Here is a 22,447-nt window from a genome sequence, read left to right as displayed (position 1 = left end):
ATAATAGAACGTATGTTTCGTTTGGTATGTTTAAATAGATAATAAAAATTGCTACAGGTTGGTGCTCGAGGGAAATGCAAGAGAGCCCGCCATTAACAGACTGGTAATTTCTCACGTGTCGAAGGCTGAGAAAGCGAGACGCCACGGTCGAGAATTGAGCTTCATTTTGCCTCATAATTCCGTGGAGAATTTCGCGCCACTTTTTTCAGCCATAGAACACGAGATCAAGACCAGGGCGAGTAGATTAGGTATCAATAGCTACGGAGTGTCGATGACTACTCTGGAAGAAGTATTTCTCCACCTAGAGAAAGACGAGGGCACAGAGTGCACTATGGATAATTTATCCAAGAAAATGGTGCGCAATCGTGCATTAAGCAGATCGCTGTCGTTGCAGTCTAAGAGCACGTCCTATCAAAGTTTGCAGAACGAAGGCGTCACTGTCCAGAATGACAGCCAAGCGAAAGGTAAATTCATTTTAGTATATATGCAATACTAATCAACTGTTGGATATGAATTTGTTTCCGCCATTTTCAGGGGAGTTACCAGACGGCATCCATAACGATAGAAATCCCCCCGTTCTCGGCCTCGGATTAGACCCCATAAAGATCCGGCCTAACTTCCTACAAACCCTGTACGCTATGCTTCGCCTAAGGATACTCAGGCTCTTCAGGAACATGCAGTTTTTGTACTTCACCATCGTTGTGCCTCTTTTGTTAGTTGCTCTTGGTCTGCATTTGAACAGCATTCAAACTGTCGAGGTCAAGATGCAATCTCTGAAATTGAACACTGGTATGTCATATCGCTTTTGTAATCTATCAGGACATTTAACAGATTTTGTAAGATCCAAGTCGCCATGTTTTCTTACTCGATAGATACCTACGGCAATGAGACCAAACTTTTGTACGTCAACAATACCGATCACGATATCACGGCTTTGATCGATGGGATAGGTCAGGATGTCAGATACATTGAAGAATACGATGGGGATTTCGCCAATTTATTAAAAGTCGCACCTCACGCGGCTGTCTTCAGTGTTAACGAGTACAGCAAATACAAAATTAACTTGACCGTCGCTTATAATGACACTATGCAACATTCTTTACCGATTTTAATAAACCTGCTGTCCAACACCTATCATAGGTATGACTGTGTATTTTCAAATACGTTGTGAACATTCTAAAAGAGTTCTTGACACTTGAAATTTATTACTCTTGACTAGGTTGCTCTTGGGTAAGGAGAAATTAGAGTCAATAAGGGTTAAAACCCATCCCTTCCAACAAACGTCCCAACCACAGGAGTTTAACATCGGTACGGGCAGCACTGCTTTATTCATTGGGATGAATTTTGTCCTGTTACCAATCATTCTAGTCGTGGATATGGTCTACGATCGGGAAGTAAGATTAATTAATATATGTATTAACTGTGCTATGTGTCAGCCGTATCAATATATGTTTTTAATGTTTAACGTTGTTTATTCGTAGATAAAAGCGAAAAATCAACTTCGCGTAAATGGTCTGTCGTTTTCGATATACTTTCTGACCTACTTTATTGTACTTGTCGGCCTGATGACGTTCATCTGTCTCTGCATACTCGGCATCATATTCCTCTTCGATGTGCCTTCGCTTCAAGAGATACCAGCACTCATCACCCTCAGCGGTCTGTTAATGCTCTATTGCCCAGCATCCGTGCTCTTCTCCACGTGTCTCAGCTACATGTTCGACAAAATGGATTCTGCACAAAGTATTCTACCCAATATTGCCACCTTATTTGGGGCCATACCCTCTGTACTAGTTATGAGTCTTGACATGCTGGGTGTTAGTAAGTAATAATACTGACTAATTTATTTTACACTTAATGTTTTGTAACATTAGTAGTCGGAATGTTCGCAATACTCAAACGTGACTCGATGATTGGTTTCCTGATAACGTTGATTGATCTTCCAGGTGCAGCGTTCGTTCTGCACGTGATCTTCTCTTTAATAAACACATTATACGTGCCATATGCTGCTGTGTATTATGTCGGACGAGTCCACCTCATGTGCTCCATCAACGCCGCTTGCCACCATCTAACCATGTCTGATTATCTAACTACAGAAATAATTATAATGGCCTTTGGGGTGCTTCTGCACTGCCCGGTGTGGTTCTTTATACTTTTGATATTGGATACCAAAAAGAGTGGTGGCAATGTAAGAGACATTTTCAAGCATTTCCTGGTTAGTATCACTACTTTACTTCCTGTATTTTGTAAACTTTTAGCAAATCATTGAATACTATTTCTTGCATTCATAGCGTAATGGTGGCTCTGTGGGCGAGGAAATAATGGAAAATGCGGATATTGGAGAACACGAGGATGCTGACGTTAAAGCCGAGAGGCAAAAAGTTTTTAATCTCATTACTTCGTCATCTGTTCAAGAACCACCTGTAGTTCTAGTGCAGGTATGAATTTCAAGGGATCATTGAAATTCTTTATTTCTGTAACTGAATTGACATTGTTCATTCCACAGAACCTCAGAAAGGAGTACCGATACAGAGAATTAGGTTCCTGTAGTTGCTGCTCCAAACAAGACGAAGAAGCCAGTCAAGTACAACGAAAAGTTGCTGTAAGAAATCTCTCACTAGCGGTCGAGCCGGGAGAGGTATTTGGTTTGTTAGGCCACAATGGTGCTGGCAAAACCACGACAATGAAGATTGTCATAGCGGAGGAAGCGGCCACACGAGGTAGAGTACATATTGGTGGTCACAACATCAACTCCAATATGTCAGAGGCTTTCAGACAGATGGGCTACTGTCCTCAACACGATGCTCAGTGGAAAAATATCACTGTCAGGGAACACTTAGAATGTTATGCTGCCATACGTGGTGTACCATGGGGAGACATCGGCAGGTACTGTACTTTTTACCTTACCGGTTAGAGATCATTTTTTAACGACGTCTATAAAGATAAGAAAACTGTAAAGTTGAGTTGTATTTTTTTTTATAGAATTGTAGATCTGTATCTGTCCGGATTACAAATTCACGAACACGCGGACAAACAGACCCAGGAATGCTCCGGAGGAACTAAAAGAAAACTCAGTTTCGCTATGGCAATGATAGGCGGTCCAAAAGTCGTTTTAATGGACGAACCCAGCACAGGGATGGATCCTAGGTCGAAAAGGTTCCTATGGGATACAATTCTAGCCAGTTTTCAGGTATCTGTCAAAATATAATGCTTTCTATCATCGTTGAACGATTTAGCCGGGTCATGATAGTAAATCGGTTTATTGTAGGGTGGTAGGGGAGCAATTTTGACGACTCATTCAATGGAGGAAGCCGATGCTCTGTGTTCGAAAGTGGGTATAATGGTGAAGGGAGAACTAAGGTGTATTGGCTCTACCCAACATTTGAAGAATCTCTACGGTGCTGGATACACCCTTGAGATAAAACTCCAGGGCGGTGATTGTACACCTACGACACCATCTGGCGACAGGATTAATAGTTTGAAAGAATTCGTTTCCAGCCTGTTCTCAGACGCCACCCTCGAGGAGAGTTTCGCTGACAGATTAGTTTTTGGTGTTCCCCAACAAGCAGTTAACTCGCTGGCCGAGTGCTTTATGCAGTTGGAGAAAGGTAGGTAATAGTACTATATACCTATACCTCAAAACTCGAAACAATTTTTTGTTTTAATTAACGACATTTAATCATTTAGCAAAACTCGAACTGGACATCGAAGAGTACAGTTTCAGTCAGACCACTCTGGAACAAGTATTCCTAAAATTTTCTCATTACGACGAATCAAACTCGGGAGAATGATGACTCACAACGAGAGTGTATATTCTGGTGTGTTGCATAGTGAAATATTCATGGGACCGTTCAAGTGTGAATAAGTTAAGAATAGTGATACGTTCGTTAACGTTCCGATGTGAATACTACGAAGAATCGACAAAAACAACATACTTAAGCATCAGGAACATTCTATAGTAACAATGAAATCTCACATTACCAGTCAGTGCAGATTGTGAAGTTATCCCTGTTTTAATCCTGATGAAAACTATAAGTGGGAAAACAAAATCGTACTATTTTTATGGTACACGACGTTCGACCTAATATTGGGAGAAAACAGACAAAACAGAGATAGGGTGAGAAAAAAGAGGTAGACACTATATCGTTTCTTTTTTCGTACCAATGTTCTGTATACTGTTATGTTCGTCAGAATTGCGCAGTGACTTCCTGAAGTGGTTATGTCGTGAGATATAAAATAAACATACATATGAAATTAATGACTTGTAAATAGTGGAGACTATAAACAATTTATCCTACTGTCAGCAGAGGTGATCGTCGTAATAGTATCGACACTAATAATTTTCGAATTATATCGTAAACTAGTGTATTTTTTCGATTCCTACGAATAGGTCTCGCGATTAATATTGCTGTGGAATTGGAACGTTCATTATCATCGATTATAAGTATAGAATCTTCCGTTGTCAAAGAAGACAAATCATAAGGATCCACAGATTGGCATTAAATTCTTTTTAAACATAGGCAATTCCTAGGAATTGTCTGTTTACTACATTGATAAATGTATATCCTGTACAGGATTAATTGTCTAGCGACATTTATAATTGCTCGAGTTAACAACGAGCGTTGTTGATGCAACAACACACTGTTGTTTGATAAAGAGACGCCGATTGTATCCAAACGATCTGGATGTAAGTTCGACGTGACTTAATTTGTGCGTATAATATAGCACTTAGCATGTATTTATAAATATTTCTCCATTTCGCTTGTGGTCTTTACCGAAGCCTTTCGAATAACGAAAAACAAACATAATAGGTTGTCAACCTTGCCTCGATAGCGCATAAGAACATGATAAATTTGTCGCGAAAATTTTTTTGATCCTCCAATTAAGAAGGATAAAGTGACCGATATATTCGATAAAAATACTTTGTAAGATAATTTTGACAGCGTACGAATTCAAATTCACGGCAGTGTTTCTGGTCATTTCTTTCTCACTATACACATTTTTATTGGAAGATCTTTCTTGCTCCTTTCATCCGATAATCTTGTATTACACCTACACAATACAAAATTGCTCTACCACTGAAAACATTGGCATTCACAAATAGATCAGGAAAGAATAAGAAATCCAAGTATTCTAGCATTCAATTAATTTAAATATTACCGAGAGAGTTTGGTATGTAGTTAAGCGATCTTCCTACATTAAAGAGATTCATTTATTTTGAATGCATTCTCTCGTTTTTGCGATATTACGAAGTTGATCAAGATGCAAAAATTAAGGAACATTGTTAAAGAGTAAGGTGGATTTTAAAATTAGAGAAAATTTTGCCTTATGATTTGCTTTAGGAAAAATCCGTTCGCGAAAAACAGTAGTGGGAAGATCCCTTAACGTTAGCACTAAGGAAAGAGTGAAATAAAAACTCATAAAAAGGAAGCTTTAGTCCATATAGAAAAGAAAAAAAATGTTCTTAACTTTCCACAGTGAGAGATTTTCATTCTTAGATACCTAAATGCATACATTTGATCTTCTGCAATGTTAGAATTCCAAAAAAGTCGAACAAAAGGGTCAGTAGAAGCACTGTTTTAAGGACTGAATGAAATATGTTGTAGATGATAGAGAATAGTTAGATGAAAAATTGAAATTGGATCTTGAGGAATGTATTGACTTTTGTAAATAAAAAAAGGACTCGTTATAAGAATAATTCATATTATAAATATACATATATGTATTATGTATACGTTATAGGTAATATGAAATGCGAAAAAAATACGTGCGCCATGACGCATGTGCGCATTTATAGAGATTGTGTACGCACAATTCTTGTTCTAGCTAATACCAATATGATATAAAATTTAGTCAATTATGAAATTACACGAATGCAGATAAAAGAAAAAGGTTGCAGACAATTTTATGAACATTATTTATATATAAATATATAAATATACATGTATTTATATATTTATATAGAATTCAATACATACATATACGTATACCGTTTTTTAAGAACATGTGTCATGGTATATACAAGGATATTATAACATTCCTAAACCGCAAGTCGCCGCGTTAAGAAGAAAGTTACGCGTACTTGTATTCATACTGATTGATTTTTACATTTTCTTTTGATTTCTTATTTACAGCCATATCTACATCTATATTCTCTGCTCATAAGTAATCGCCACTTTTTGGCATTTACCTGTTAAAAAGCTCGTTCACGTGTGTGTATTTTTCACGATCGATATACATATATGTATAATACACGGAATACGTACGTGTAAATATAATGAAGTATGCATGCATATGATAATATACGCATATATGGATTTATATTTTCACGCACGTAACTTGCAGTTTGCAACCATAAACTCGTAGATTCTTTCAGTAGAACTCGTTTGATATACTGTACAAGGCTACTCTATTGTTTACAGAATCAAACGAACTATCGAGCGTGCGTGAGGCATTGTTTCCTATGTAAGAATGAGCAAGTACAGGTAGTCAACTTCTAAAGCTTGTAAATCGAATGTAAAATTGATCGCCCATCAGTATGTATAATTTTATATTAACTACATATATATATATATATATATACATATACATACATATATACATATATATATATATGTATCGGGATATGAATCACAACGACCATGTTGGTTGGTCGCTTTTTCGTTTTGTATATCAAACGATTATCTCGTTCGAATGAGAAACACAAAATAAAGGAAAAATGAAAATTCTGGGGTCAAATCCTTTGCACGCACTCACGCACTCGTCGACATCTCGACAAGATTTTCGCGCGTTAGACACGCACCTGACAAATTTAAACCACCCATAGGAAATGCATAGCAACGTAAACGCGTACACACGAACACACACACACACACACACACACACACACACAATTAAGGAAATTCAAGAGAGAAAGAGACTCGTATATATAAATATATACAGTAAGGAACATAACTGAACCAATAACTACAAGTTTTGTATAAATCATTATTTATTGCTAAGAAGATAGGAGAATATTAAAAAATAAACATTATAGTCATTTTTATAACAGCCAGAAGTAACACAAGAAATTTTTTCAATAATTAATGTCTCCTCGTTTAGCAATGACAATAAAAATACATTGACTCGGTTTTGCACCGGTCTAAAATGTTCTAGTAGTGTGTTTATATTTAGCAGTTTTGTATGTTTACAAAATGTTATTGCACGTCTTAGCACTCTCAGATTCTCGCAATCAGTCGAACGGAAAAGCACGCAAGTGAAGTAAGAATAAATATGAAGTCAATTGCACCACATTGTTTAAAAAGAGTAATTCCTTTTTTGAATGACGGCGTGTCAACGCGCCGGACGGCGAGAAAGTGTAGTATTAGTCAATCGACAGTGTAGAGACTAAGAAAAAAATACTGTAAAAGTATATTATTAAATGTTGGAGGAAGACCAAAAAAATTAACATTGTAGGTTGAACAAAGAATTATACGGTTTGTCATATCTGGTGAAGCTTCAAGCGCCACTATAGCTGCAAAATTGTTAAAAGAAGATACGAATATACAAATAAGCAAGTGGACAGTACAGAGAACCCTCAAAGGAGCTGAGATTAAAAGTTTCGAATGTTATCGAAGAAGAATATTAAACTTCGTTTAGAATTTTCCAAAAAATACCAAAACAGGACAACTATTAACGAGACCAAAATTAACAGAATTTGTTCAGATGGTATGTCTTGGTGCTGGAGTTGTAAAAATGAAAGGCTTAAACCACGACATGTAAAGCAAACGGTAAAGCATGGAGGCGGATCTCTAATGTTTAGGGGGTGCCTAACAGCATTTGATGTTGGATCACTGCACCGAATTAATGGCATCATGAATCAGTACATGTACAAATATATTTTACAAGATCATCTCATAGAGGCTGTTGATAATATGCCTTTTGAAGAAGAAAATGTAATTTTCATGCATGACCGAGACTCTAAGCACACTGCTAAAAGTGTAAAAAAATTGGCTCAATACTAAAAAATTCTCTGTTCTGGATTAGCCTGCGCAAAGCTCGGACCTCAACTCTATAGAGAATTTATGGGATTTACTAAAAAGACGACTTTGGGATCCATATGACTCCCAACCAACTTCAATCAGATTTGTATAATAGAATTCAAGAACAGAGGGAACAAATATCTCCGGATTATTGCAGAAAATTAGTAGAAAGTATGCCAAAACGAATTAGTACAGTTTTACAAGCAAAAAAGGGTTGTGGACGAAATATTAAAAATAAAGAATATATTAAATATTGTCAAGTATTGGACGTGGTGCAAAACTGATTCAATTTATTGTTGTTGTCATTCCTAAACAACAAGACATTAATTATTGCAAAAATTTCTTATGTTACTCCTAACTGTGATGAAAATAACTATAATGTTTATTTTTCGTTATTCTTGTATATTCCTAGCAATAAATAATGATTTATACAAAACTTGTGGTTGTTGATTCAGTTATGCTCCTTACTGTATATACTAGATACAATTATTAAATGCGATTATCATCATCACGTGAAAGAGAACTACACGCCGAATACACCTTGTCGACGAACAGATTGTCTTATTGCGGAAACTACGTATTTGTTGTGTAAAGTGAATGTAATTGATTGGTTAACGGAAGCTTTTTCACCAATAAAAAAAAAAAAAGAAAAGAAGAAACGATCAGTTAAACATTTACGAAGTGTCCTTCTTCAAAAGCGTTTTGTGGTTTTTTAAATATATTAGAACGACAAAAAGGCAGGGGAAGGTCCGCACGAACATCCGAGGAGCTTCTTGTTTCTCTACTAAAAGATCTATTCATTGTTGTTTAATGCATAATGTTAGAGGTAACCGGCGCTACATACATTCGATCTCATTGATAGCGTTTGTTATGTACTATCTGATGACGTTCTTAGGTATAACAATTAAATTTAGAACATTGCAGAGTCTTTAGAGCAATATTTCTCTAATTTCCTCTCCTCGCGATCCCCTTTCGTATACGTAGAACTAACGTGTTCTATCCGTGTACATTTCATTGTTTTTATAAGCGTCTATGCATTTTTAATTGCAACTCTTTGCGCTTCCTTTTGATCAAGCAATAGAAAAAATTCAAAACAGAAATTAACACTTTGCCGGCCGCACTGTTTTTAAACATTTCTTCGCTTGTCGCCGGCTGTTTTTGTGGTTATTGGGAGATGATAAATTTCAAGTTTTTCTAATCTCATCGGTAGTTCTCGCGAGTTATCAATCCGCCTCCCCTATTTTTATGAAAATTCGAAAATGTACATATGTAAATAAATGTAAAATCTTTTTGTTTTATATATTTCTTTAATTACATTTTCTTTGGTACTTACTTAGTATTTCTCTTTTAAATGATACGAAGCAAAACAATCTCCAAGATGTAATGCAACTCCGCACGACTTGCACATCAAATTTGTTGGTTTTCTTTTCTGTTTTTTGGTACACACATGGCACATTCTTCGTTTTTGTTTAGTGGTTTCGGAAATTAGTACTAGCTGGTGTTGCCTCAGGTCACAGGAAAGTCTGTCGATCGCTTTATGATGGAACGCTCGCGATATAGTAACGACCTCCAAGTTTTGCTCGGGAACAGTTACTTGATCTTTTATCCAGGATTCAGACACTTCCAATAGAAAATCATGAAATCGGAGACTTTTGTGTTCTGTATGGAAATGTTGAAATGTCCTGAATGCATTAAACAATGCGCAATTAAACAGGTACATGCAAACCTTTTTTGACCATTTTATCGTTTTTCTGTATATGGGATAGTAACTCAGATATTGGTCTGCTCGATCCACTCCCTTCATGTATTTATTGTAGTCTAATATGCTTTCAGGTATTTTTATTGGGCAATTGGTTTTCCTGCATTTTTTTTAGTATCAATCAAAGTGGCATTATGTATTGTAGAGACCGTCCGTATCATTTTGATATTCGAAGCTCTCCATAACTGTGCCAGTACATCACCTTCTCGTCGATGGCAGGCTTCAAACACATCGAGTTTTGCGCTGTTTAATTTTTCTGAAAATCCTCTATTTTTCCGTATCGTTCCACAAACTCGAACTTTCTTTTGAAGTAAAATTTTTGCAAGTTCTACGCTGTTGTAGTAGTTGGCCATGTACACACACACAGGTGATGCCACTTTCCATAAGAAGATTTCAATAGTTCCATCACCGTTTTCGCTAAAGGCTGTCCAGCGCCGGAATATATTTGAAATGAGGAAATATATCCCGTATTGGAATCACATAACATCCGAATAAGTATGTCATATTTTGTAATTGTTGATGGGTTGTAAACTTAAAAATTCAGTCGTCCACGCCATGGTATCATTCCTTCGTCAATCGAGATGTTTCGACCGAGGCCAAAATTTTCTTCAAACTTTCTCGAAAAATAATCAATTATCGGTTGCACTTTAAAAAGTCTAACGGCATTATCCGGTTTATCATTATTATTGGAAAAATGCAGATATGATAATATTTGTCTAAATCTATTGCGGGTCATCGTTTTGCGAAATATGGGAGTTTCTATCAACGGATTCGTTGACCAATAATCATCTATTTTTGCTTTCTTTACAATCCCCATAAGGATAGCAAGCCCAAACCATTTCCTAAGTTCGGTTGCCGTAACGCTGACAAATTTGGCACTTTTTTTACCTATTTTCCTTCTGTGGCAATTTTGATCATAATACTTGTTTGTTTCGCTGCTGATATGTTCGAATAAATCCTTCCCAATAAATAATTCGACGATGTCCTCGACGCTCTGGTGTTTCTTCGGCAAGCACGTTTGGGCCCGGAAACCCTTCGAATTCCTCATTGGTCCTCGGTAAATCGGCATCTGACCACGGCACACTATCGTCTTCTTCTGATTCATCCGAATCACTTGGCGATCGTACCGTTCGCCGAATTCTTCTTGTAAGAACTTCATTGTCCGAAGATTCTGCTTCACTTTCATTTGTCGGATCTGCAATGTCTCCTTCCCAATCCGCAATGTCGATTGGAACGTCGGACAAGTCGTCCGCGAATTCCTCGTAAATGACAGTGTCTTCTCCTTCGTCTGCCATGATAAATGGGTACAAGTACTCATAAAAAAACACTTGCTGACCTATGTAACTTATTCCACGTAAAGCTGTACAGCTTTATGCTAAAAATACTGTACCGAGACGGTACGGAACAAAAGCAACAACAGAACCCTACAGATCATCAAGAGAATGCAAAGGATACAAAAGTGTTGTCGTCGGCCACTGGGTGATACCGTGCGCACGACACCATTGCAGTGTTGCCGGCCACCGAGCGATACTTTGTGCGCGACACCACTGTGGTGTCGCCGGCCGTCAGGCAATACTTTGCGAAGATCACCACTGTGGTGTCACCGGCCGTCGAGCGATACTTTGCGAAGGTCACCGCTGTGGTGCCGCCGGACGGCATAGTGTTAATAATCGGTCGACGAGTATCGTTGGATAATAAGCTCAGATATCAAATAGCAAGTAAAATTTGAATAATATCTGACGTGTATTTGACAGTTTCTACCACTATTTCTCACTAATTTTCTTCGATTTCTTTTTTACCTCCAATGAGGTTAATTTTACCTCCACCTCTGATTTTCTTGATAGAAAATTCCACTTTACAAAATTCCACTTTTTAGAACTGTTTTTAGAACTTTTTGGAGCTGTTTTCAGAACGTTATGGAACTGTTTCCAAAACATTTGAAACTGTTTTCAGAACATTTTAATACTATTTTCAGAACTTTTTAGCACTATTTTCAGAACTTTTTAGATCTCTTTAGAACCGTTTTAAAACTTTTTAGAACTGTTTTTAAAAGGTTATAAAAAAGAGTTGTTGTTCTAAGGACAGTTCTAAAAAGTTTAGAAATGTCCTTAGTGCTGACAGTGCTAAAAAGTTTAGAAATGTCCTTAGTGCTGACAGTGCTAAAAAGTCCTGAAAACAGTTCTAAAATGTTCCGAAAACAATTCAAAAGGTGCTGAAGACTAATCTAAAAAGTTCTGACAACAGTTCTAAAAAGTTCTGAAAACTGTGCTAAAAAGTTCTGAAAACAGTTCTAAGAAGTTCTATAAAGTTCTAGAAACAGTTCTAAAAAGTTCTGAAAACAGTTCTCGAAGGTTCGGAAGACACTTCTAAAAAGCTCTAAAGTTTTAAAGTTCTAAAATGTTCAAACTGAAGCGATATTTAAAAATTGTCGAGAAAATAGAAAACATTAATTACCTACATCTGCACGAAACCAGCATCAGTGGCGTCGCTTGAAGCGAAATCTTGATGTTCTGTGCTACTTACGTACAGGGCCAATCTACTCAGCGGAAAGAAGCTTATGGGACTAGACAACCTAGCGAGGAGATAACGGTAAAGGTCACAGTTATCGACATGTTGAGACGAAACCGTATGTTTTGAGATCGACACAACTTCCTTAAATCAGCACCCCCTTCGATATATGTTGTTATTATTCAAAGTGCGTGAATGTCAGACTTCATGAGAATTATGCAGATATTTGGTAATATAAGTTTTAGAAAGTAAAATAAAACTTGATGACGACCAAAATATGGATGATTTTTGTTGATCAAAGTCTGACATTCGCGCATTGCATTGAACAATCCACTGTCGAATGATACAAATAAATGTCTAAAAAGATAGTGATTTAAAATCGATATTTAAAAATTGTCGATAAAATAGAAAACATTAATTACTTAGATCTGCCACAAAACCTGCATTAGTGGCGTCGCTTGGAGCAAAATCTTGATGCTCTTTGATAGGTACATACAACGCCAATCACCCTAGCGGAAAGATGCTTATAGGGCTAGACGACACCCTAGCGAGGAGATAACGGTAGAGATCACAGTTACCGAAATAATGACACGAAAACATACATTTTCGCTAAGGAAAACGTTGCTTCAAATGACCTCAGGAACCCCTCATTTCTCGGAAATACGATAAGTTTGGGACACCCTGTATATATAAATACATTTTATTTTTCATTATTAAATGTTGTTTATAGAAAGCCAAAGCGTTCAATTAAATCGTCACGATCTCTGACTCACACAAAACTAACCGATAGAATCAGACATATAAATTAATTTTATAGCATGAACGTTACGAGAAATTCTTGCAGCAGACGAGCTTCCTTAATAAATTAATTGCTTTTCAATGTTCAATACTTACGAGGACACTCGTGGCAATTTCGTCGTATTATTTCATAACGGAAGTAATTAATAACGTCAAACATACAAAATAATTTTTAAAGAACGAATTTATCGAAAAAAATCGTTACATCCAAAATATTTTATTGATACATTTATTATTTCTAACTGTTTAATTATAATTACAAAAGTTTCTCGTCCTAATGAAATCTTCTAGTATTTTCATGTCTGTTTCGCTACCTACTGTTTAAACAAAATTAATTAAAACAAGTCAAAATAAAGAAAACCTATCAATGCAAAAATATTAGGTAATCCATTTTCGCGTGGATATTAGTCATACACCAAGTACAAAACTCTTTCCAAGATTAAAAAAAAACTTTTTTCGATTAGATTAATCAAACATATCAATCACAATTAATTAAAAATTGTTGCTTAACCACTGCAACAAATATTAAAGTACCAAAAGTTAAGAATGACTATTTTTTAAATATTTCTAGACGAAAATTTCATTGCAACACCTCCAATGGTTCAAAAGTTATAAGAAAATGTCACTGCATTTCTCGATTCGAAGAGTATGTATTACCTTGACATAACCTTAACGTGACCTTGACGTGACCATGACGTGACCTTGACATGACCTTGACATAACCTTGACATTGTACGAAGTCAATGCACTATCCTGCACACATTTCCGTGCATGAAGTGGATTTACAACTAAATGGGTGAGTTTCTTATTGATAATATTCTTCATACTCCTCTGACAAACATATCCCTTACGTCCTTTAACACGATTATTATTTATTAAATTAGCTTTGCGAATCATTCGTGATTAGAGTGTAGAATTAATGGCACTGAAAAAGTTACGAGGAGAATGTATACAACTGGAAGATGTTTTAGCTCAATTGCGAAAAGAATACGAAATGCTGAGAATCAAATTTGAGCAAAACTTAGCAGCAAATGAACAGACTGGGCCATACACACTAGAAAATTAAAACGGCCGTCACGGTTAAATTACTTACTATTTCGGGTCCGAAAAATTAGTAAATATTCTTCAGACGTTCTAAAGTTAAGGTGAACAGCGTTTTTTTTTAAATATCACTGTTATGTAGTAAAAAAAATCCGGAAAGTTCTCGCTTCGTGATTTGTTCAATACTTCGAACGCGGCTCGAGTCCGTCCCGACCATCTGTCAAAGCCTCGTGCTGCGGGCTCTCGAACTTCGCGCCGTCACCTCTCATTGGTCAGTGTTTTCCGTTAATAACTCGTAAACAAAGTCGCAGATTGCATTTTCGCAAAGGAAAAAGTTAAGTGACCTCAGCTACCCCTCATTTTCGGCTGTTAAAATAATTGTGGAACACCCTGTATACTGTTGTACTGTCTCTTTGTATTGTATTTTATGTGCCTCACTGTTTACCGTCGCTGTTATTGGTATTCGTAATACTATATCAATCACTATCAATTTCAATTCCAATTTCAATTGCCAGGAATTCAATGCCGCTATATTTTGAGCTCTCGATATCATATTGATATAAGCTAATCCGTTGTTGATGTCCAACGAAGTCACAACACCGATCGCGATCGCCGACTCCCATGAACTAACCACGCGCGACGTAAGTGTGCGTGCGTACGTGAGCATCGTGTCATATGTAAACATATTAAATGTAAACACCAATTAAAGGAAAGACTTATAACGTTTATTCTGGTATTTTGTAATATTTTATATTTCTATTTTTTATACATTTCAGAAGACAATAGTTTCGTTTAGCGAACTCGTTTTGAAATTCTAAATAAATTTATATTTTATGTATATTAATTACTATAACAACTCACATTATAAGAGAACTGTTACCCATAAAAGAATTTTTACCTAATACATTCATTCGTATTTACACTGAAAACGTATATATATACATATATACGCGCGCACACACGCAACACGCGCACTCAACAGAAACACGTAGACAGGTATATCATTAAATGCTTTTTATCAGACAGAACTTGCATATAATAAAAAAAGATGTGTTTACAATGATTCGTAAATTACAAGATGTATCAAAAAGATTTCTGATTGTTCTACAATTAACAACAGCGAGCCTCTTTTATCAAGATATTTAGACAATTTGTTCACTAATGATTGCCGACGATAATGATAATAATTAACTCTGTAAAAGGACGTTAGGTCCCCCGCTTCGGATAAATAAATTTACAACTTTGAATTTATTGTATAATTGTTATATTACGATAAATATATGTATACAAGACGATTTATAAAATTGCAAAAAAAACTGTTATTTCTGATTGTTTTCTAATGTTAATGAACGGAACGTCGTGTTAGATTTAATTCTTACTATCTAAACACTTTCCAGACAACATTGAGATATTTCACCACCACTTTTAAATGGCTATTGCACAAATAACATTTTGCAATAAACTTATCGTTTAAACGGAATACCGTTATTAATAATAGGAGATTCCAAAGATTATGGAAAATTATAAAAGCTTTTAGTGAAACTTTTCTTTATTTATGTTAAAAAGTATTTTCTTTTTCATTTGTTCATTTTATAATAAAATTGATTTTATACGGAAGGTACTGGTCTATTTCAGTTATCAGGTAAAATTTCATATATTATGTCGAGTTGATGCTTCAAAAATCAAGATAACGAATATGTGTAAATCAAGAAACATTTTGTACTATATTGCTTGACGTACATGTATCCAATCGTCTTAAAAACGTGGTACGCTTCATTATTTAAAAACATAAAAGGTTGTGATTTAAAATCCCTCTTCTATTTATACTTCAAATCGTTGGTATATCTCTTGACTTTTCTTACAAAATATTGAAAATTACATCGTTGCGTTATCATTATACTTTTGTTTTTCTAGTCTTGCTTTGAATCAATAGTAGTGTGTGTTATACTATGTCATAGATAATAGAAACGTGTTCACATGTACTTCCTTCTTTCCTTGAATAAAAGAACTGAAATGTTTATTAACAAAAGTAAAAAAAGAATAAGAATATTTTACACTAATCAAAATATAAAAAAAGAACATTTTAATCGGAGAAAGAAAGATTTCTAAATCAATTGGTTTTTTGCTATCTTATGCATCCCATACATTTCCATTATAATAAATTAATTACACTTCTAATTGTAACTTTGTTCCTAATGTGTCTCTTAACATTTCATTCGATTAATGTATTCCTATTAATGAAAATGATTCTTATGAAACTAGATCTTTATCAGAATATTTAGATGGGAACTATCTTTAAAGTAATTTAATAATTATGAAATAAATGTTTCCATTTGTTCGTGAAAATTCTTAATAGGTTTGAACTGCATACGTAGAAGCATCGAATTCCTATTTATAATATATTACAATATATCTACCACTCAACGAATCGTTCTTAAAATTCAGGCTATTGAAGTTTTCGTATTTGACTAACTTTCATGATTAAGTTACTCGTTCAAGCCAAATTTTAAGACGAAATAAAATTATTATACAGTCGAATAGTTTTGTATTCTGTCTATCGGTGCTACCATCGAAATTGCGTGCACTTCGCAAGATCCGACTTCGTCCTTTTCATGAGATCAGAATATCTATTGTATATTCGTTCGGCGTAGTTACTACAAAACACGTTTAAAAATGCAGCTCATTTTTTCTCGAATTACACTCGACAAAATAATCGTAATTTTTTACAAACTTCATTTCTACAGTTTTCTTCGTTTACGATCGCATATCTAAGTTGGACCAATGATTGGGATAATAAATAGGAAGCATTAGAAAAATGCATGTGTAAACCTTTTAGAAGGTTCGCGCGGTCGAATTAAAAGACGTCACACAAAATTCAAATAATTTAGAGTTTCCTTCTTCATGTGGACAGATATAGACGATGATAATCGTTCGCTCCAAAAGCACAATTGCATTTCGGACATTTTCGCTGTCGCGTTTCATATCGCGTACGCAAACAATCCCAGCAGAACACATGGAAGCATTTCGTCAAAACGGCATCCTTGCGTTTTACTTTACACGATGGACATGTAAGAGTCTCCTTGTATTCGCGCAATTCTTCTGCCATCACTTCATCCAAAGTTTCAGCTAACTCTATCTTCTTCATCCTCTCAACTTTACGCCTTAGTTGAGCTATCTCCTCCTGTAATGAAAAAGCGATTATAATTAAGTTATTTATGAAAAATTTGTTACAATGTTCTCAAAGTAAATAGTCGATCTTACCTGTAATCTTTTTGTTTTATACGCTTCCGCTTCTAAGGAACTGGTCTTCTCAGCTACAACTTGTTGCGCTTCTTTCATCTGAGAATGATATTTTTCTAACAAAGAAAAAAATACATTTTAAAATGTGCTCCCTTTTATAGAAATTGATAACATTCAAAAATATTTTTTACCAAGATGAAGTTTTAAATCAGCCGCAGATTGTGCACTCTCGATAGCTTTCCGTTTATGCATTTCCATCGCCTGTTGTCTCAAAGCTAATTCCTTTTCAACAGTTGCTAAAGAATTTTGCAAGAGACGTTCCTTTTCTTCTAATTTGCGAACAACTACATTGGCTGCTTCGACTTGCGTCGTTAACGTCGAAACTTGCTCTTTTAAAACATCCTTCTCCTCTCTGGCTAATTTATGCAGTTGATTACTCTTGATTCTTTCCGTCATCAGCTTGAAGTTCGCGTCATCCTTCTCTCGTAATTGTTGTATCAACCTAGAATTTTGATCTTGCATGTCTTCAAATGCTTGACCGGTCACCTCCATTTCGTTCAATAAAGCCTCCTCTTCCTGCAACCACACACAGTTCTGTTCAGCATAATTCACAGTCCATAGTTTCAATCAAAGTTGGGTTAAGATAAAAATAAATATAGATCTCTTTATCCTTAGGTGAATACTATACTTGGTTTTCATTCTTATGAAATATCGATTCGTGAACTAACCTGTTTCTGAGAAGCCACTTGACGCTGAAGAGTATAAGCTTGTTCTTCTAATTTTTTAATTTTTATTTGTGCATCTTCATCTGCTAGCTTCTTGCGCTCCTCACGTTTACTTTCCTAAAATAGCAGTTTCAGCATTAGTTACATTTACTTGTTTTAAATAATAAGGACAGTCACCACATCACGTACTTGAATTTTCTTTATTTGCTGACGCAATTCTTCTAATTCTGCTCTTGTTTTCCGTTCAGCAGCCATTAATTGCACTTTATCTCTTTGCTCTTTACCAACACCTTTGTACATGTCCAAAAGAAGTTTCATTTCTTTCATTTCATTCACGGCTTTCCTATAGTGATCACAGAGAAGTGCAAACAGTATAAATGCACAAAGGATAAATATCAAAATACCAGGTAGATTACGAAGCATCCTAATAAATTCAGTTATTACTAGGGTTTGGTGACAGTGTAAAATTATAACGTTAATCAGGTATGAATTAACTTGTAAATGTGATGACAGAATCCCTGTCCGCTGTCTGTATACATATAAAATATAATGAAATATCATTCGTATAAATAAACGGAAGCATTATACGATCACCAATCTCAGCAACAATACAGTTCATTGTACACGGCATACTTAAGTTGTGCTTTCAGGTCTCTGACAAGTTCTGATTCAGCTACTTTCGTGTCTTTAGCGCGATGAGTCGGATCGCGATGTTCGGTTTTAATGTTCTCCTTCTTGATGTCCTTTTCACGTTTTATATCTTTTTCTTTCTTCAGGGTCGGAGATGTTAAAGTCAGAGAATCTGGAGTACCTTTGTTTCCTTCACCTTCTCCAACTTCAATGGTTTCAACCTCTTCTTCCCCAGATTCTCTCTTAATAGAAACACCACTTTCTTCTTTAATCTACATTAGTAGAAATATATAAATCCATTATTCTAAAAATTATTTTTATTTTCAATTCAGCTTTATAAATATCAACAATGTAATAGTATTACCTGGAGGCATTTAATTTTGTATGACATAATAATTTGTACCTGTGCAGATCCTGAAAGGGAATTTGATGCATCTTCTTCCTTTCCGCTACCATCTGAATTGTTACCTTCCTTACTTTCTTGAGACGTTTGCTGGCCTAATTTGGCTGTCAGTTCCTCTATTTCTTTCTTTAGCTGTAATAAATCACAAACATCAAGCCCGAACACCGTTGATTAATCAATTGAAAAATAGTTTTAAAATGTTAGTAACAATATACCCTTGGTATTTCTGAAGAAGCTTCTTTGTATTTCCGTTTGTATCGATGAACTTCACCTTTTAATTGCTGATTGTGATTCTGCAGAGATGTTATCAAATGTCTCATTTCTCTGTTAATTGGTCCAGTCTGTTCATTTGCTGCTAAGTTTTGCTCAAATTCGATTCTCAGCATTTCGTATTCTTTTCGCAATTGAGCTAAAACATCTTCCAGTTGTATACATTCTCCTCGTAACTTTTTCTGTGCCATTAATTCTTCACTCTAAATAGAACCAAAATTGATTAATTTATGTGACATAAAAATAATACAAGATTATAACGTATACGATTCTTGCCTCCATCATTTCAATATGACGTAAATGAGCGTTTTTGCTGGATTGTAACTGTTGCCGAGCATCGTCTAATTGTGTTTTCAGTTGCATTGATTCATTATATAATACAGAAAATTGGGACTGTAAGCATTTGTACTCTGTCGTCTCGACAATTACAGACTCTGGAAGTTGACGTATCTGGAAATACAAAATATATTTCAAAATAAAATCGAAAATAACATTAGATAAACAATATTAAGACTCATTCAGTTTTTACACGTAAATCTTTTATTTGAATGTAAAGAAGTAAAACACAAGAAACGAGTAAAAGCAAGTATAACATGAGTATTTATTGCACATGACAACAATTTACATTCTGCACCGTGCATAGAGATTAAATATACAAAACCCAAAGAACTCACATCCATCTTTAATTTTTCTACTTCTTTCAATGTATCACGATGCTGTTGATGCAATTTATCCAATTCTTGTAACCTATTATTCGCTAATTCTCTTGTTTCTTCTAACTCTCTCTGCAAGTCTTCAAGCTATACGATAAAGAGGAAAAAACAAATGTATTATTTGTTCTATCAAACTTATTAAAAACTGACAGAACAATAGATACCTTCGTTTGCGAAACACTAGACGCTACCAGGGTGTTTGGTTTATTGCTACCCTTCTCATCAGTTCCATGTATCTGTTGAAACGCTTTTAGTTTCTCAATTGCTTCTCCAAGGTGGTGTTCCAATTTGTCATTGCGTGCCCTCACTTTATTTAATTCATATTGAAGATCATCTACTTGGTTACGAAGTTCTGCTGCAAGGGTATCTTTTCCTGTTATAGTATCTTGCAGTTCTGACATCTAAAAGATAAGTTATAGTTATTAAAAAATTAACAATGAATAATTTATCCATATATATTAGTTTAAATTACCTTTAGTGAAATGGTATGATATTTTTCGTGAAGTTGTATATTTATTGCTTGCAGATTTCTATTCTCCATTTGTATTTCAGCATTTGCTCTACGAACCACTTCATCAATATTAGGTGCCTCTTCTGAAGTAAAATAACATAGTAAATTAGCTTATATTGGGTTGGCAAAAAAGTATTTTCCGTTGCCACAGAGAACGTTATAATTGTTGTTTCAAAACTGAAATTACTTTTTTGCCAACCCAATAGTATCAAATGTAAAAGTAAAATTATTGCAATGAAAATTATTAATAACAAAATTGATAGTATCTTGCACTATGAAAATTAGTCTAAATAGCACAAAAAGTTCAAATACCTCCGTCGAATTCTCCCTTGAGTGCAAGTGTAATTTTTTCATTCCTCTGAGAAAGACGATCAAATGCCTGTACAACTTTAGAAACCGCACGTTTAGAAACTTGGACACGATTTGCCAATTTGTCATCCAACTCCTCTTTGTCCCAAGAGGAGAGTTGCATCAGAAATGATGTTGTGGCTTCACTTTCATCTGTTATTACAAATAACAATATATTTAAAGATATATGTGTTCATGACTATAATAAATGAAATTAATTATATATATATATATATAATTTCTTACTTTTATTTTCGGATTCATCTGCTGTTTCTGCATCAAATCTTTGAAGTAATACACGTATGTCTTCATTCAATTGATTCCAATATCGATTAACAACATTAAGCACTGCGTCATCCTGCATTTGCCTTTTCTCTAATTGCTCAATCCTTTGCCTCAATTCTGCCTCAACCCTGTGGCGCTGTTCTAACCGCTGGAAGGATTAAGAATAAAATAATATAGAAATTAAAATTAGAATAATGAATGATGGTTCAATTAAAATAAAGTAGAGAAAAGGAGCGATTAAATTAAAAATGAAATAATCAGTTAAATAAATTAGCTCTCACAACTAGTAAATACCCTTAATACTTATACAATCAGCAAGTGCTAAAATTAAAGAGGCATGAATCTAGGTATTAGTCAACACTACAAACTTTTTATATAACAAATGTTTCATTTCTTTAAGTTATTAGCAATGAATTTCAAACAACATTACTATTAATGATACATTGACTGATTAACGATTAATAAATAACAGTAATTTACATTAGTAAAGGCTGTAAACAAAATAAACAACAAAAACTACAATCAATGCAAACAAAACTACATAGAAAAGTAAAAAACTTTGTAGTTTGTATTTGGACCACATCTTCGTTTATATACTTATTCACGGTTATAAATCCACACCTGGGCTAGTTTTTTATTTTGAAACTGTAGAACTTTCATGTCCATTTCTTCAAGGGTCGATATGGGCCCGATTAGAATAGGTTCGAATTGAACTTTTTTAATGGGTGGCTGGGAAGCCGAATCCCCGCTATCTGCAGGTCGCTTTGACATTTTGTGGCGAGTGTAGTTTTTCCTGAAATCAGTGAAAACAAGGAAACATGCAAGATATCCCATGTATCGTGATTTATCATTTAGAGTCTACGAAATTTTTGTTATTGATCAAATGAAATTCATACCTTGTAACGTGTATCAGTAACCCCAGCGATCCTCTACAGGAATACCTCAGAGTCTCTATATCGCTATGTCATCTTTAGGCGCCGAAAGACTGTCGAAAAGATCGCATTTTCGACAGATCTTTACATTTTACTGAAGACGATCGACAAAAAGTACGTGACCATAACGGAAGCCGCCATTGTGTCACGGCGTTGCATACGCGGCAAATCAAAAAATGAGGCGAAAAAATCGATATTCAGCATAGACGTAGTGTCGGTATAGAGGTAGAATACGGTCACAGTGGTAAAGACGCGTTTGCCTTGCG

General features: G+C 35.2%; 2 protein-coding genes across 4 annotated transcripts in view; one reads left to right on the top strand and one right to left on the bottom strand.

The window, feature by feature from the left end:
• Window positions 1-4,255, top strand: part of LOC117223214 (cholesterol transporter ABCA5) — a 29,035-nt gene extending 24,780 nt beyond the window's left edge. For both annotated transcript variants that reach the window (XM_033475398.2, XM_033475400.2), the window contains 11 exons: window positions 58-464; window positions 535-789; window positions 873-1,140; window positions 1,220-1,394; window positions 1,482-1,818; window positions 1,944-2,212; window positions 2,289-2,435; window positions 2,504-2,883; window positions 2,980-3,187; window positions 3,266-3,605; window positions 3,685-4,255. In XM_033475398.2, coding sequence (XP_033331289.2) covers window positions 58-464; window positions 535-789; window positions 873-1,140; window positions 1,220-1,394; window positions 1,482-1,818; window positions 1,944-2,212; window positions 2,289-2,435; window positions 2,504-2,883; window positions 2,980-3,187; window positions 3,266-3,605; window positions 3,685-3,788 — 2,890 coding nt within the window. In that variant the 3' untranslated portion in view covers window positions 3,789-4,255. The remainder of the gene's footprint in view (window positions 1-57; window positions 465-534; window positions 790-872; window positions 1,141-1,219; window positions 1,395-1,481; window positions 1,819-1,943; window positions 2,213-2,288; window positions 2,436-2,503; window positions 2,884-2,979; window positions 3,188-3,265; window positions 3,606-3,684) is intronic.
• Window positions 4,256-15,371: 11,116 nt separating this feature from the next.
• Bre1 (E3 ubiquitin-protein ligase Bre1) lies at window positions 15,372-22,370 on the bottom strand. Of its 2 annotated transcripts, none has more exons than XM_076526793.1 (16): window positions 22,146-22,370; window positions 21,871-22,042; window positions 21,211-21,397; window positions 20,929-21,117; window positions 20,578-20,699; window positions 20,270-20,506; window positions 20,067-20,192; window positions 19,669-19,842; window positions 19,338-19,595; window positions 19,123-19,254; window positions 18,723-18,991; window positions 18,279-18,432; window positions 18,093-18,206; window positions 17,556-17,958; window positions 17,386-17,480; window positions 15,372-17,305 (listed from the first exon to the last, which is right to left on the bottom strand). In XM_076526793.1, exons 2-16 carry the CDS (start codon window positions 22,018-22,020, stop codon window positions 17,024-17,026), a joined length of 2,892 nt encoding a protein of 963 aa, XP_076382908.1. In that variant the 5' UTR covers window positions 22,021-22,042; window positions 22,146-22,370; the 3' UTR covers window positions 15,372-17,023. The 2 variants fall into 2 exon arrangements, with proteins under 2 accessions (XP_076382908.1, XP_076382913.1); XM_076526798.1 differs by having other exon boundaries at window positions 17,556-17,940.
• Window positions 22,371-22,447: the final 77 nt, after the last annotated feature.

This window comes from Megalopta genalis, chromosome 1 (assembly GCF_051020955.1).
Source record: "Megalopta genalis isolate 19385.01 chromosome 1, iyMegGena1_principal, whole genome shotgun sequence".
NCBI lineage: Eukaryota > Metazoa > Arthropoda > Insecta > Hymenoptera > Halictidae > Megalopta > Megalopta genalis.
This window is presented reverse-complemented; position numbering and strand designations above follow the sequence as displayed.

Coding starts and splice junctions, on each gene's coding strand:
- Bre1 (XM_076526793.1), bottom strand. CDS start 22,020: ATGTCAAAGCGACCTGCAGATAGCGGGGATTCGGCTTCCCAGCCACCC. Junction 18,207..18,278: donor AGCAAATAAAGAAAATTCAA/GTACGTGATGTG, acceptor CTGCTATTTTAG/GAAAGTAAACGTGAGGAGCG. Junction 17,959..18,092: donor AAGTGGCTTCTCAGAAACAG/GTTAGTTCACGA, acceptor TATGCTGAACAG/AACTGTGTGTGGTTGCAGGA.